General features: G+C 39.4%; 1 protein-coding gene across 1 annotated transcript; it reads right to left on the reverse strand.

The window, feature by feature from the left end:
- On the reverse strand, positions 1–3,836 carry LOC149297667 (inhibitory synaptic factor 1). The gene is made up of 2 exons (XM_089488156.1): positions 3,681–3,836; positions 1–585 (listed from the first exon to the last, which is right to left on the reverse strand). The coding sequence occupies exons 1-2, from the start codon at positions 3,834–3,836 to the stop codon at positions 1–3; spliced, it is 741 nt and encodes a 246-aa protein (XP_089344282.1).
- Between the last annotated feature and the right edge of the window lie 10,385 nt (positions 3,837–14,221).

Genomic DNA, 14,221 nt, shown 5'->3' on the forward strand with positions numbered 1-14,221 from the left:
TTAGCGCTTATCTTTTCCTTTTTTCGGCACATATGGTAGCACAGTTTGGGTGCTTTTGTCACACACAGTTTGGGTACTGCAGTTTCTGGTCCCCTTCTTGACTCCAGCCAGCCCTCCTTGTTTGTTCTTTAAAACAGTACTGGGGGCTGCAGGTCTGGGGGTATCCCGCAAAGTGTCCTGTGTAAAGGGAGGGTCTTCACTGTCATCACAGCAGAGTGCATGGTATAGAACCTTGTCACTAAACCTAACCCTGTCCCTAGATCCAGGGGTCCTTGTTGGAGGTTTTTGTGGTGGGATGGGGGTTTCTTCACTAGAGGAGTCTGGTCCATTGGGTGTGGCCCCACCATTAAGTAATCTAAAGTCAGAGGGGCGATCTGATCCATCTCCAGAATCAGATGGGGTGGAGGCTTCGAGGAAAGAACAGAATTCCCAACTGTCTGAGCTAAGGAAGTCCAAGGGTCCCAGGTCACAGAGAGGACCTCCTTTCTCACTGCTGGATGTGCTGCTAACAGTTCCTGGGGTCCAATCGTCTGTGTCCAACTCAAACTCAAAGTCCGAAGTGAGTCTGTCTATTTGCTCCACCACCTACAACACATACACATCATTAGATGTCTTTTTAAAGGTAAGTATTACAGTATGAGGATGATATGCTGGCTTGATATTTTTGAATATTGCCTTTACATGTGCAGGCATGTTGCAGGCCTTTGAGAAATTGTCTTTAAATATTACTTTTACATAAGTAATGTCTCCAAAAGATGATGCTTGCCTCTTAGATTTAATATTAAGAATGTTATGTATTGTATATGACACATCAGCCATATAGCGGATACCATGTTGTGTACTTTTGTCCTTGGCCAAATGGTTCCTTGTTTAGTAATTTGTTTGAAGACACTTTTGACTCTCTATATTGGTAACACAATTCTGTAATGTGTATAAGTTAGCATATTCATTTTCCTCCCTTTAAAATAATCTGCATATGCTGCAGTTGAGGTTCTACACTAATCTACAAGGGTTTTGGTTTCACTTGGAAGGAGAAAATAAGCCAATTATACAAACATTAAAGAGCTCAGCTGGACAGATCTCTGTGGAGATAAAATTAGAATGACTTACAGGCAATACACAGTCACAAATTCAGCTGTGGCTGCAACATCTCACTGAACCTATGCCTAGAATGTTGTAAGCTTGTTTGTACATTTTTAGTACGTCCTCCCCTTACATGTAAATATAATGTTGATGGCCTTTCAGTAAACTTAATAACATGAAGGATTCAGAGATACATTTTTGATTCTTCGTAGAATAGATTATTAGCTCACAAGAGAAGATCCCTCTTTTCCTTCTGAACCAATATGTTTTAAGATGTGATGATGTTTTTGTCATTTTAAAATGTCTTTGTTAGACATTTTGACTATCCCCCATTGTAACAGTCCTATGGAATCTGCTTGCGCCATATAAATAAATGTAATGTAACGTAGAATTTATTTTTGAGTAGTTCTCCTTCTGGCCATTCATAAAAAGATCAATATTATGCTACGTTTTAAATATAACTGTGCAATTTTGATTTGATTAATAGGGAAACACCATGAACAAAACATTCTCCTTGGGCATAAAACACAGTGCTGTATACAGTAATGTAGGTCAGCATAGGCAAAAACATGGTTTTAACTCATTTTGTTACAATAAACCTCCTTTTTTCTGCCGAACTGGAGGCTGCCATTGTTGTCAGTGATATATTTCCCTGCTTAAGCACCACATTCAGCTGACTCTTTATGGTAATGTTAATCAAGTGTGTTCCTCCTTGGACTTTCATTAGTCAGAGTGTCCAGCTAGTTGGTTAAGACTATTCATACCACATGCAGTATGGTAAAGAGCATCAGAATGTTTGTCTAGTAGATTGGTAACTCTCCAGGTTTTGCCCAGAGACTCTTCTCCGAGTTCCGGGATGGGTGTAGCGGTACACCCCACCCCCTGCCTACTTCCCCTCTGGCAATGGCGTGTGTCTCATGACATCAGTATCCCTTATTTTTAATCTGACACTTTTTGATTACAAAATATTGGTGAAAGATTGGTCATCTTTAAACATATAATTATTTTTCTTCCCTTGCACAGTGATCACATTCTTTCAGTGACCTGAATTTACAATCATTCTCTCTTTCATTCATTCATTGGTGGATTTGTGCATTTCACTGTGTTGTTGATCATCTACAATATTAATGGTACATTTTAGCATTGTCTCGTGCTTGACTGTGGGAGTCTTCTTTCAAACAATCCTCTTTGTATGTGAATTTTGTGAAAGATTTTCTTCTGGATTAACATGTTTATATTAAATAGTGTTGTAGGTGATAGGAATTATTTCTTACTCAACCTTACTAGTAAGGGTGGCAGCTTTAAGCTGAAATGATCACTACTGTATGTGCCAAAAACATTTTGCACACAGACATTCTACTTGGTGTGAATTGTGCAGCCTAGTTCCCATTGCTTGCTTTGTAATAAGCTTTGTATAGCACTATATGGAATATGCTGAGACAATGTCAATATGCTTGTGTATACTGCTGTGGATGCAGTTTCAATGGCACTGTAATAATTCTATTTCCCTTTCTTAATATTAATTTCACTATTTAGTATTTTGGTGGTAAGGGAGACTATTGCATCTGTTTCTGTTCCTAAAAATATGAGGACAGTCATTTCCATGGAAACCAGCCATCTGTACAAGACTGAGTCTTCGAAATATTTTGTAGGATCTCTGTGACTTATGCTTGTAAACCTAAATAACCCACTTCAGACACATGGTGAACCTTGTTCCTCATTCACAAAGGAGGAAAACATAAGGTCAGCCATTATACTTCATCATTATGCAGCCTGGGGCTCACAATAAGTTTAATAAGATAATTAGGACGAGTGGCTTGGATGATGGTGGCAAAGCCATAGTGATAATAAGTCAACGGAACTTTGGAACTTGTCTTGTGGTCATGTAATATACATTAATGGAAAAAAATGCTTTGACCACAAAGCAAACTGTCAACAATGGTTACTGGAAATGTACGATGCTCACTGTGAATATTCAGTGGATTGATGATATAGTAATTATAAACTATATAAAGTCCACTTAATACCAGATACTCATTGATTTGTTGTGATTACTTATTTTTTGTCGATTATTGTTTTTAATACCTTTTTGTCCTGCCTGGTAGACTCCTCTAAGGACCTCATTATCTCTCTCCTTGATCAGGTCAGAAAGGAGGAAGGACTGTGGCTAAATAAATACAAGGGCATTTTGGAAGTGAGATGCTATTGTTTAAACATGTTTTTAGTAAATCCAATCATTTTAAACAGCTCTGGATTTGATATGTGAATGTGTTCTAGCTGTTATTTTAGCCTAATCCACTAGACAAACACATTGACTCCTTATTATACTGTCTTGTGGAAAACAACAAAATGGCTCAGTGTTGATAAACCAGCCAGGCACTCATGAAAGCTTGTAGAGGATGAATAAAACTGTCCAAGCCATAAACATGAGGCAATTAGACTTACTAGTATACGAGTGATGCAGTTAGATGAAAAGTGATGAGTCGGTACAGGGGAAAACCTAAGTGGGTTTGAAAGACAATGTATGGGCAGGTCTACATTATCAATGGAAAAGTAGATGGGGTTGATCAAAATGTTGAATGTAATAATGCACTCACCTCTCTTAACTCTTTGGCCACTTCCTTGAGATCTCGTAAGATGCCTTCCAGTTGTCCGATGACGGCCCGAACTCTGCTTCGGATTCTCTCTCTCTCCCCAGCTCTGCCACAGCGCCCCCCTTGTTCCGTAGTCCTCCCCACCCCCCGAGAGCACATGATTCAGAGAGAGGCCTCCAGCCTCCTCTGCAGCCTCTCTCCTCTGGGGGGAGCTCTGCATCTTAACGCCTGCAACCCCTCTTGCCCTGCACCCCCTCCCTTCACACTATAAAACACCCTCACAATGTTTCTTAGCCCCCTTTGGGGGAGGGCTTTCAAATTTTCTCAGGTCACAAAAGTGTTCTATATGAGTTTTCGGAGAAGGTGATTACTACAGTAAAAGGAACAGGAGCATGGGATGTGGGATAAACTGAAAGGGGCTAGTAAATATGCCCAATGTCTGTGAGGGGTAGTAAAGCAGATGGTCTTGGTCTTGAAATAAATATTGATTAAAATCTGCAGGCAGAGAGGAAAACAAGAAGGGTAGGGAATAAAGTAAGTATTCTAATAAACTATTACATATTGAGTTATGTTATGCTGGAAGGACAAAGAGGTGGAAATAAATGTTTTATATTTGAAGCCACGGTGTAGTAATAGGTTGTATTAAAAGTAGAGGTTAAATCAAGCACTAGAAGAACTTATGGAGAAGTTATTGAACAAGATTATGACAGCATTACTATAACCATATAAGCATCTTAAGTGCTTGGTTGTTTTCCTTATACTTTGTGCTGTCCTTGCCCGTCTCTACATACTCTTATGCTTTCTTTGAACACCTCGTTTAAGTACTACCTTTCTTAGACGCATGCAATGATGTCAATAAATGGCCTGAGAAGTTAATACAGTTGATTGTAAGAAGCATATGTATCTTCTCATTGTATTAGGGACAGCCATTGTGTAAATGTTGGTCTTAAAATCAGGAGCCACTGATACTTTAGATATATGTGGTGGAGGTTCCTTCGGGGCCCACAGCAGCCGTCCATTGGGTTGTCCATTGGGTTGTGGTAACAGCCAATGGGAACATAGTAAAGCTGTAATGGGGATTTGTGTTATTTCTTTCATGTCCTAAAGGGTAATTTAGGTTATTTGGGGCACTAAGGAATTGCTTAATCTGCTTATGTGGTAGCACAACCTCTCTATACTAGTGATGGCTTGCATAGGGCCCCATTATTGTTAAAGATGGCCCAGATATCAAGTAAATATTCTTACCTATTTGAAATCAGGGCATCAGGGGAGGAAAGACGGCTTTACATCCGAAAGGGGGACTGGCACTCCTGAAGTGACATACATGGGAGATACAGTGAGTCAGTGAGATGATATGTTCTAACTAATCTGTAACTCAAGGTAGAGAACTTATATGGAGCTGTTTGAGGAGCTATAGTTAAAGGTTATTATACTAATATATAGTATATTTCATTCTTTACTCCTTTCTCTAGAATATTGTCAAGGTGTCGATAAAAGGCAGTCATTTTATCTCACCTTGCTAGAAGGGTAAGTAGTCCATCTGTTCTTGGATTTCATAAGATGGAGAAGTCTGCTCTCTGATTTTCTCCTGCTTTGAGGTTAAGATAACATTCCCAGTAACTGCAGTGTGTCAGATGGCCAGTGGTCTCTGTTCAGATTGTCTTCACCAGGCAACCAAATGCACAAATGTCCTCTTTGCATCCACAATCAGTCGACATAAAGGGAAGTACAGATGGTGTAAGAAGCATAAAATGAGTAAAGAGCAATTTCTCCAATCTATTTAGGACAAAATATCAATGTCTTGCTATATCCTCCCCATATTCCTCTAACATCCTCCATCATTTTCCTTTCTTCATCTAAAGCCTTGCTCTTTTCTCCACCCTCTGTTTATCTTGTCCCCTTCTCTGCTCCTTTTCCATCAAATCTATTTTTTTGCTGCTGTTTACATCTCTTATTTTCCATGTTCCTTTTCCTAATGTGTTTTTACTCTACCTTAATTTCCATTCTGTTTTCCCTGTACTGTATTTCTGCCTTCTCGTTGTCTCTCACATGAACAATATACAGAATTGTATATTCCTAACATCTTTTGCTATAGGCATTACTACAATCCCTCTGTATTGTTTCCCTTTTTTCATGTTATTCTTTCTTCTTCCTTAACCCCTCATTGTGCTGTCTTATAATGGTGAATGCTTTTTTTCTATTCTGCATCTGCTGCTCACCCCCCTCCTGTAGATAGGAGCAGGCAACCTGATCAGGCCTCATCTCCCCCACTCTGGTCCTGATGCTGTAACAGTAGTGATTCAATGCCAGTTGCTCCAGTTCCCTGCGACATTCTCCCTTCCCTTTCTTCTGCCGTAATGTGGGAGGGATCCCTCCTTTTTTTCTTTCCCTTTTCTCTTTTGGGGGGCGCACATCTATTGCTTGCTGTGTCTGTGGGTTCCCCCTTGTCAAAGAGAGTAAGCGGAGCGTATGGCCCTGCACAATCGTAGATGGCTAGGACAGGGGAGGGAACACTTAGAGGGAGAGGGAGAGGGAGAGAGAGAGAGAGAGGGAGGGGCAGAGAGACACTGAAAATTGCTTAATAGAGAACTGCAGATTGTTTCTCTGTTAACTCTTCCATACTCATCAGGATATTGTTGTTAGTTACATTACCGAATACTATTTTATTTACCTTTCCTTACTAAATATTTTTGTCATGACATAGTTAAAGCTTGCATTATAGCAGAAATGTAACCTTACTTCTGCTAGATTCATACAATAATATTGCTAAGACAGTTTCTCTCACAACAAGTTCTCGCATAACATTATCCGTACAATGCCTTCAGACCCACAGAGCATCTCTTTAGCAAATTGGCAGAAAAATGCTTCATCCATAGTGTGCCATAGACCTACAAAATGACAGCTCCTTTGTTGTTTTTCTAAAATCTTGCCAGTCCCTCTCCAGATGTTTATGGTCTTATGCTTTCTCTGAACATCTTAATTAAGTACCACTTTTCTTAGACAGGTATGTATTGATGTCAGTAATTGGACTGAGAAGTTAATATATTTGATGATAGGATGCATAGGTATCTCCTCATTGCATTAGGAATGTCCATTGTGTATATGTTGGTCTAAAAAAAAAGGAGCCACTCATACTTCCTCAGAGTTTAGATATATGTGATGGAGGTACCTTCGGGCCCAAAGCAGCTGGACATTGGGTTTTGGTTACATCTAATGGGGACATGGTAAGGCTGCAATAGAGGTTTCTGCACCTGCTTGCACAGGATTCACCAAGGCCTTTGTGTTCTGCCCATAACTTTTTGTTGAAAAACATTATGCAATATGACATCATACCGTGGACCCTGACATCAGAGGGCACAGATAGCAAAGACAACTGGAGTTTGCACAGATCTTCATCTGTCCGCTGCAGCACTGGGCTGGGGGTCTATTACCAGGGACAACTCTATATTTTGGGGGTCCTGAGCAAAACTATTTACTGGTGCCCCATCTTCACTAGTGATAAAACAAAAATAATGAATACACTGATAATGCAATAGTTATACCACAATATTAAAGAAAAGTTACAGTGACGGCAATTTTAACTGTACATTTGTATTTCAGCCATATGAAAGAATTAGTGAATTGAATTGGCAGACACTATATTTGAACAGCAACTTCCTGCAAGTTAAAATTTACATGATCATTTTAGTTTGACATTCAAAAATGCTCACCAAACAATGACAGCGTGCAGAAAGGTTTTGCTTCCTGACGAGTGCATTGGGATGCAGAAAAAGGTATTAATTTAGTATGTATATATACACTATATGGACAAAAGTATTGGGATGTACCTCTTCAGTACTTTATTCAGGTATGTCGAACAGACAAGAGCTTAGTGATAGGATGGCACCTCTGCAATAAGTCAGCGTGAAATTTCATCCCTGCTAGATATTCCAACGACAACTGTAAGTGGTATTATTGGAAAGTGGAAGCTTTTTGGAACAGCAGCAGCTCAGCCACAAAGCCGAAGACCACGTAAATTCACAGAGCTGGGCCACCAAGTGCTGAGGCACATGGTGCGTAACTAGCATTAATATCAGCACGAAAACTGTGCGGCGGGAGCTTCATGTAATAAGTATCCATAGCCGAGAAGCTACACACATGCCTCACATCACCACGTACAATGCGTGCTTTACACCACTCGATCTGACGCTAGGCATTGTATTTGGTGATGTGTGGAATGAGGAATTCCTGTGGAATGAGGAATTGCCCTTCTCTGTTTGGCAGTCTGATGGGTTTGGTGGATGACAGGAGAACGTTACCTGCCTGACTGTGCCAACTGTAAAGTTTGGTGGAGAAATTATAACAGTATGGGACTGTTTTTCAGGGGATTTCAAGGAAATCTTGATGCTTGAGCCTTTTTTCCCAGGACACATATACGTTTCACATACTGCTGACTAGCACAGGTAAAGCGCTCCCCTGATGCATGCAGAATGTATGAACTCACAGAAGGGAATTAGGTATACCATACACATGCTGCAGTTCAGCAATTTTGACAGCAATAAGAAATATATGTGTCCTAGAAATACAAATAGATATTGGGCCATACTAGTTTTGGAATGGAATCAAGTGTTTCAAAATTGCTGCTCCTATATAGCACCATTATCACTGAGAAATAGTCTCTTGTTTCAGCAGACATCCCACTGCCCCACAAATTAATATTTGCTGTTATACCCTTATTTCACACATTTCCAAGGGATTATCAACTTCAGAGATACTACACACCTTTGAAGCTTAGCTCATTGAGAGAGAAGACTCTATGTATATGTAAGTTACTGGGGGGAGGGCCAGGGAAAGATGGGGAAAAAGAAGCAAAATATAATGAATGTGGTAGAGAGAGGGAGAAAGGAAAAAGAGGAGGGGAGATATACAGAAAGCGGAGAGATAGGAAAACAGGTTAGGTAAAGAGAAAGAAGAGGAGTAATAAAGGTAAAAGGGAGAAAAGAGAGATAAAGAAAAAGGTGGGATGATAACAAGAATAAAACAAGTTAAAAAATAGAAAGGAAGTATTAAAGGAGAGATAATAAGTGGGGGGGATCAATGAGAAGGGGAGGGAGAAAGAAATGGAAGAAGGAGGGAAAAAATGCAGAGATAAAAGGAAAGAATAGAAGAGCTAAAGAGCAAAGGGAGAGCTGAGATAAAGAGAAATGGAAGAGAGAATGAGAATGGGAGGATCTGAGACTCTGAGAGGAGACAACTGCGGGTGCAATCTGGGCAAATCCTGTGGGTGCAATCCGGGTACTGGGGAAAGTCCTTATGTAAATATTATAGAGTTGTATGTCTGAAGCAGATACACTTGGTCGCATTTGTTAATTTAGAAATGCTTTGCAAATATTTTTGTGGGTATGTGTATATGTGCAGTGTAAGCAGCGACCACTCCCAAAGCGGACTACACTGCTATCAAATCTGCTGTGGGCTCTGGCCCTGGATCTTTTAGACCCCTAGCAATGTCCCTGTCTTTGTCTGATCTTAAAATTAATTTGATGTTCTAAAACATATGTGACAAATATGCAAAAATAGAAGAAATCAGGAAGGGCAAATACTTTTTCATAGCACTGTATGTATTAACCAAGGTAGTAAATGCCAAATGCAGTGGCATTTTTTTCTCTTAAGGTTGCATGCACTAGCAGTTACATGTACTGAATAAAGGATGTGCTCTTGGTAAATATTTGGCTTGTGTTTGCTTTGGAAATGTTAAGTAGATCTCTGGCAGTAATTGTCATTCTAAGTGCAGAAGAGCAAAGGAAGCAATTAGTAAACAATTCCATACCAGTCCTAGCTCTTCTATGAAGCAAAAATCTTAGTGTTTCATTGTAGCTGCAGCTTGTTGCATCTTTCTGCATGGTTGATTAAGTAATCTTCAATCTGAAAAGTGAAATGCAATTTGTGGTATTTTATCACACAACATAACTTTTTAATCTGCTATTATAAAACCCCTTTTTTGCACGATTTGTTTTCCCTAAGGAACATTCACTATATAGACACAAGTATAGGGACACCTGACTATTACACTAACAGGGACTTTCATGACATCGCATTTTAAATCCATAGATATTAATATATAGTTGGTCCCCATTTGCAGCTATAACAGCTTTCATTCTTTTGGGAAGGCTTTCCATGAGATTTTGGAGTGTTTCTGTGGGAATTTTTTTATCCAGTAGAACATTTGTGAGATCATACAGAAGGCCTGGTTTGGAATCTCCATTCCAGTTTATCCCAAAATGTATTTGATGGGGTTGAGGTCAGGGTTCTGCAGGCCAGTCATGTTCTTCCACACCAAACTCACCCAACCATCTCTTTATAGAAATTGCTTTGTGTACTGGGGCACAGTCCTGCCAAGAGCCCTAACCTCAACCCCATAGAACACCTTTGGGAGGAAATGGAACAGAGATTACGAGCCAGGCCTCCTCATCCAACATCAGTGCCTGACCTCACAAATGCTCTACTGGATGAATGGGTACAAATTCCCACAGAAACTCTCCAAAATCTTGTGGAAAGCCTTCCCAGAGTAGTAAAAGCTGTTATAGCTGCAAAGAAGGGACCAACTACATATTAATATCTATGCATTTATAATGCAATGTCATAGTCAGGTGTCCCAATACTGTTGTCTATTTAGTGTAGTTGTAGTATATGCAAATGCCAAATGAGTTGGTGGTCAACACTATCTTGCTATCTCTCAGCTCTCTGAACAATGGTAGTTCTCTGCTGGTGATAGAACTACAGTGTTAACTGGCTTTTACACTACAGAGACCTTTTGCTTCTGCAATGTTGGTGCCTAGCCCTGTACTGGGTCTAGGCTTAGTAGGCCACTTAGTATGCCACTTCCTATAATTAGCTGTTCATTTCATGCATTTGAACAGAAAATATATGTCCATGTCATTAAATAAAGACTAAAGGAAATACATGCATGCTTGCATATATACATTTGTGTGCATATTCATTTAAAATATCTTAATAATTATATCAATTGTTAAACAATATTAACATGCATGTAGGCATTTTCATGCAATATTATTGAATGTCAGTTGTATATTTGGCGGAAGTTACTTAAATACTTCAAAACAGGGGTATAACTAGAAACTGAAAATTGCCCTGGGCCCCCAACTTCACCAAACAGCTAATGAGTGCCACCTTTGCCCAAAACAGCTTATCAGTGCCCCCAAACAGCCTGCCTGTGTCATCTTTGCTTCAGCTTGTGAGACATTCATGCCCACATACACTTACACATAGATTTTATAATGCTCGCATACACTTATAAATAGACATACATTCTCACATACACTTATACATACACATAAATACAAACATACATAACCCCTCCTGCCCACATCTCCTTACATTTCCTGCAGAGTTCGGTCCGCTGTGCGAGCAGCCTTAGTTTCACGTGCCTGTCTCTCTTTGTGCCGGTTCAAAATTGAACAATTTTGAAATGGTACAGAGACAGACAGGAACAAGTGGTTGCAGGGGTCACCCTGGCTCCCTAGAGAGGTGAGTGTGACTAATGTGACCCCTGTAGTCACGCCACTGTGGGTAAACCGTTTTTTATAAACAGTGAGCAAGAACAGATATAAGCAGTACATTTATATTTATTATTAGCACTTAGTGTAGTTTTAAATAAATAGACATTGATATGGCCAAAATGAAATAACTAGTAATGTGGTCTTAAAGAGGCAGTAATGCCAATTTTTCCAAGGCATCTACTAATAAACAGTGCTTTCTCCCCTAGCGGCACCGGTGGGCCCCGATTGCACTCTAGCCTGCTGATCAGGCTAATGTGTCATCATTGACAAGAAGCTGAGCTATGTGGCATCACATAAGTTACATAGGTTTGAGTGTATTGAACTATAATATTTGGGATTTGTGGAGAGTGACAGATGTGCAAAACACCATTCCTCCAGGGCTGCAAAAAGGCCAAGAATTCTGTGTATCTGTGCCTGAAAACCATTAGTTTATTACATTTTCAAGCTAGGATATGAAAAAAGTGTTGCACGTTTGGAGTCCTCAAGGACTGGTTGTTCTTTTTCTATAGCAACCACCTCTGCTTTTGTGTCACATGACAATCAAGCATTCCCTAAAAAAGGAACTAATTAAAAATAGGATTTGAGATTCTACTTCTGAATTTAGTTGTAATGGTAACATTCAGTAAGTGGAACAGAACCTTCAAAAAGTTGTATTACATTGGTATTAAACAACAGCCAATTAATAATGCTTGAATATTGCATTGATCTTAAGGGATGAACTATCAAGTATAACTATAGCATTAATGTATGTTTTTAATGTGAGACAATTAACAGACATTCTACTAATTTCTGAAATGTCATTCTTGAATAAACATGAATCTACCGTGTTGTCTTGATAGAATATTTTATGTCATAATTAACGTAGAACGTTCCCCTACTGAAATACTTTACATTCCATTCTGCACAAAGTATTGCACATTATTATACATTCTTATCACGTTTCATTTTTAATTAATTCTGAAAATCAAATACTATTTATTAAATGTTTTCATAGTTTATCTTAATACTAAGCTAAATATTTAAAAAAGAATAATCATTTAAGCACATAGGATGTATTCACTAAGAAGTCAAATGGTCAGTCAAGTTAAGGTTAACTGAGGTTGCAACTTTAATTATTTCAGATGAGGGCATGTGAGTGCAATGAGAACTTGCAAGAACCTCCACCACCAATACACATACATAAAACTAAATAGGGATCCCACCTGAGGTGGGAGTAAATAGATTAAACTTGGGGTACATTGCTCAAATATACCGCTTCACCCCTATTCTTACTTAGAGGGATGGAAGAGTGAAAATGATAAAACTAATCTATAAGAGGCATTGACCTCAAGCCTTCCCTCATTTGCGAGTTTAAAGCCTTTAGGGGCATCCTTGGCTCCCCTCCCCATCATTCCCTCAATGCATTGATGCACCAGTGGCCCAATTTCTAGAAGCCTGTATTACATTATCTACTGACTTTGAATGGCTCCATAGACAATACTTGGATAGTCTCCTTCCTTGGGCTGAAAATTGAGGAGTGTTTAATGGATTATCGCTGGATGTACCCTTAAAAGTAAGTGAACCTTTTTTTTCCCCAAAGGTGGCACCCAAAGGGTTCTTGGATGGACATAATTCCGTACAAGGGGAACTTGGAATGGGTTGGTTGGGTAGATTGGGCTTTTTGGAGAAAAAAAAAAGTTTTTTTTTCTTCACTCTATCTCACAGGGCAGGAAGTTAGAGGAGTTAAGGGAAGGCAATTTTATTTTTCATTTTTAATCCCCCTTTGTCAAGGTGTGGGGTAAAGTTGCCCCACAATTATATAGTTTAATTTAACAACCCCCATCCCTCTAGGAAAAATATTATTTAGCTTCTCCATCCTCCAGGTACTTTAATAACCCCTGATTGAATATAGGTGGATTTGTATATGTTTTTAAAATGTTTAATTTAGTGGAGGACTGGAGGCACACATTGCTGGGTTTGTAAGTTACCTTCTATCTTTGTAAGTTGCTTTTTGTGAGTTTGGGAGTTGTACTTTTTAACTCACAAGCGCCAACTATAGTGAATAGACTTGCCCATGGGAGACGACTGTCCCCCCTTACGCTACCTACTTTTGAAAATTTGTGACCTATTGACAGTAAGGAATCTAGAAGAAAAACAATACAATTATAAACACACTTCTGGTGCTTCTATGCACATTATTGTGGCTTTTTGGGGTGTAGGACACTGTGATACACTCATACCCCAAAACTTCCTGTGGTCCTAGGAATGAAGGACGTCAGTGGAGGAAGGATAGACTAAGGGATTTATGGGTATCAAGGAGGGACTGTCTTTTCTAATGAGGCCTACTCGGTATGTAGAATTTATGTATACAAACAAGTTATACCAAAATGCAAAACCCCCTCCTAGTGTCTGTAACTACTCATACTCAATTAAGAACTGCATGTGAAGCAAACCACTTTTTAGGTGGAACCGAAATATAATTTTTTATTTTGGTTCCACCTAACTTCCCTGGCAGTGTCTCTGCCTGAAAGCAAATCATACTCCACTGTTGGTGAAGGGACAGCTGTTTTGTCACTGAGGTTGTGTTGGCCCTGGGCAGCTGCCGCGTTTGCATTGTGGAAAATACATACTATGACGTGACAGAAAGAATAAAATGTTTCTGGCCACTTTACACTCCATACCACGCAAATCCAGCTTTGTTACCCTCTGATATGGTGGAGCCATGATTATTTAAATTAGGGAATACTCTTAACAAATGAATGATCAAATCAAAGAAAATACATTTTGTTTAACTTAAAAATTATGTATACAAAAAAAGTATAAAATATTGACATCATAGTATAATAAATTAGTGACTTCAAGTCAAATAGCAGTGATCTGTGCGGCTAAATCTAAATCCCGTCCTGGAGGATTGCAAACCCTAAGGTTTTTCCAGTGCTGCTTTCTAACATGTCGGATGCCCTTGGCCAGTTCTGTCTCCACTCTCAGACTGTCAGGGCCAACGCTATC

The sequence above is a fragment of the Sceloporus occidentalis genome, unplaced genomic scaffold (assembly GCF_023333645.1).
Source record: "Sceloporus occidentalis isolate IW3139 unplaced genomic scaffold, rSceOcc1.0.p SCAF_37, whole genome shotgun sequence".
NCBI classification, from domain to species: domain Eukaryota; kingdom Metazoa; phylum Chordata; class Lepidosauria; order Squamata; family Phrynosomatidae; genus Sceloporus; species Sceloporus occidentalis.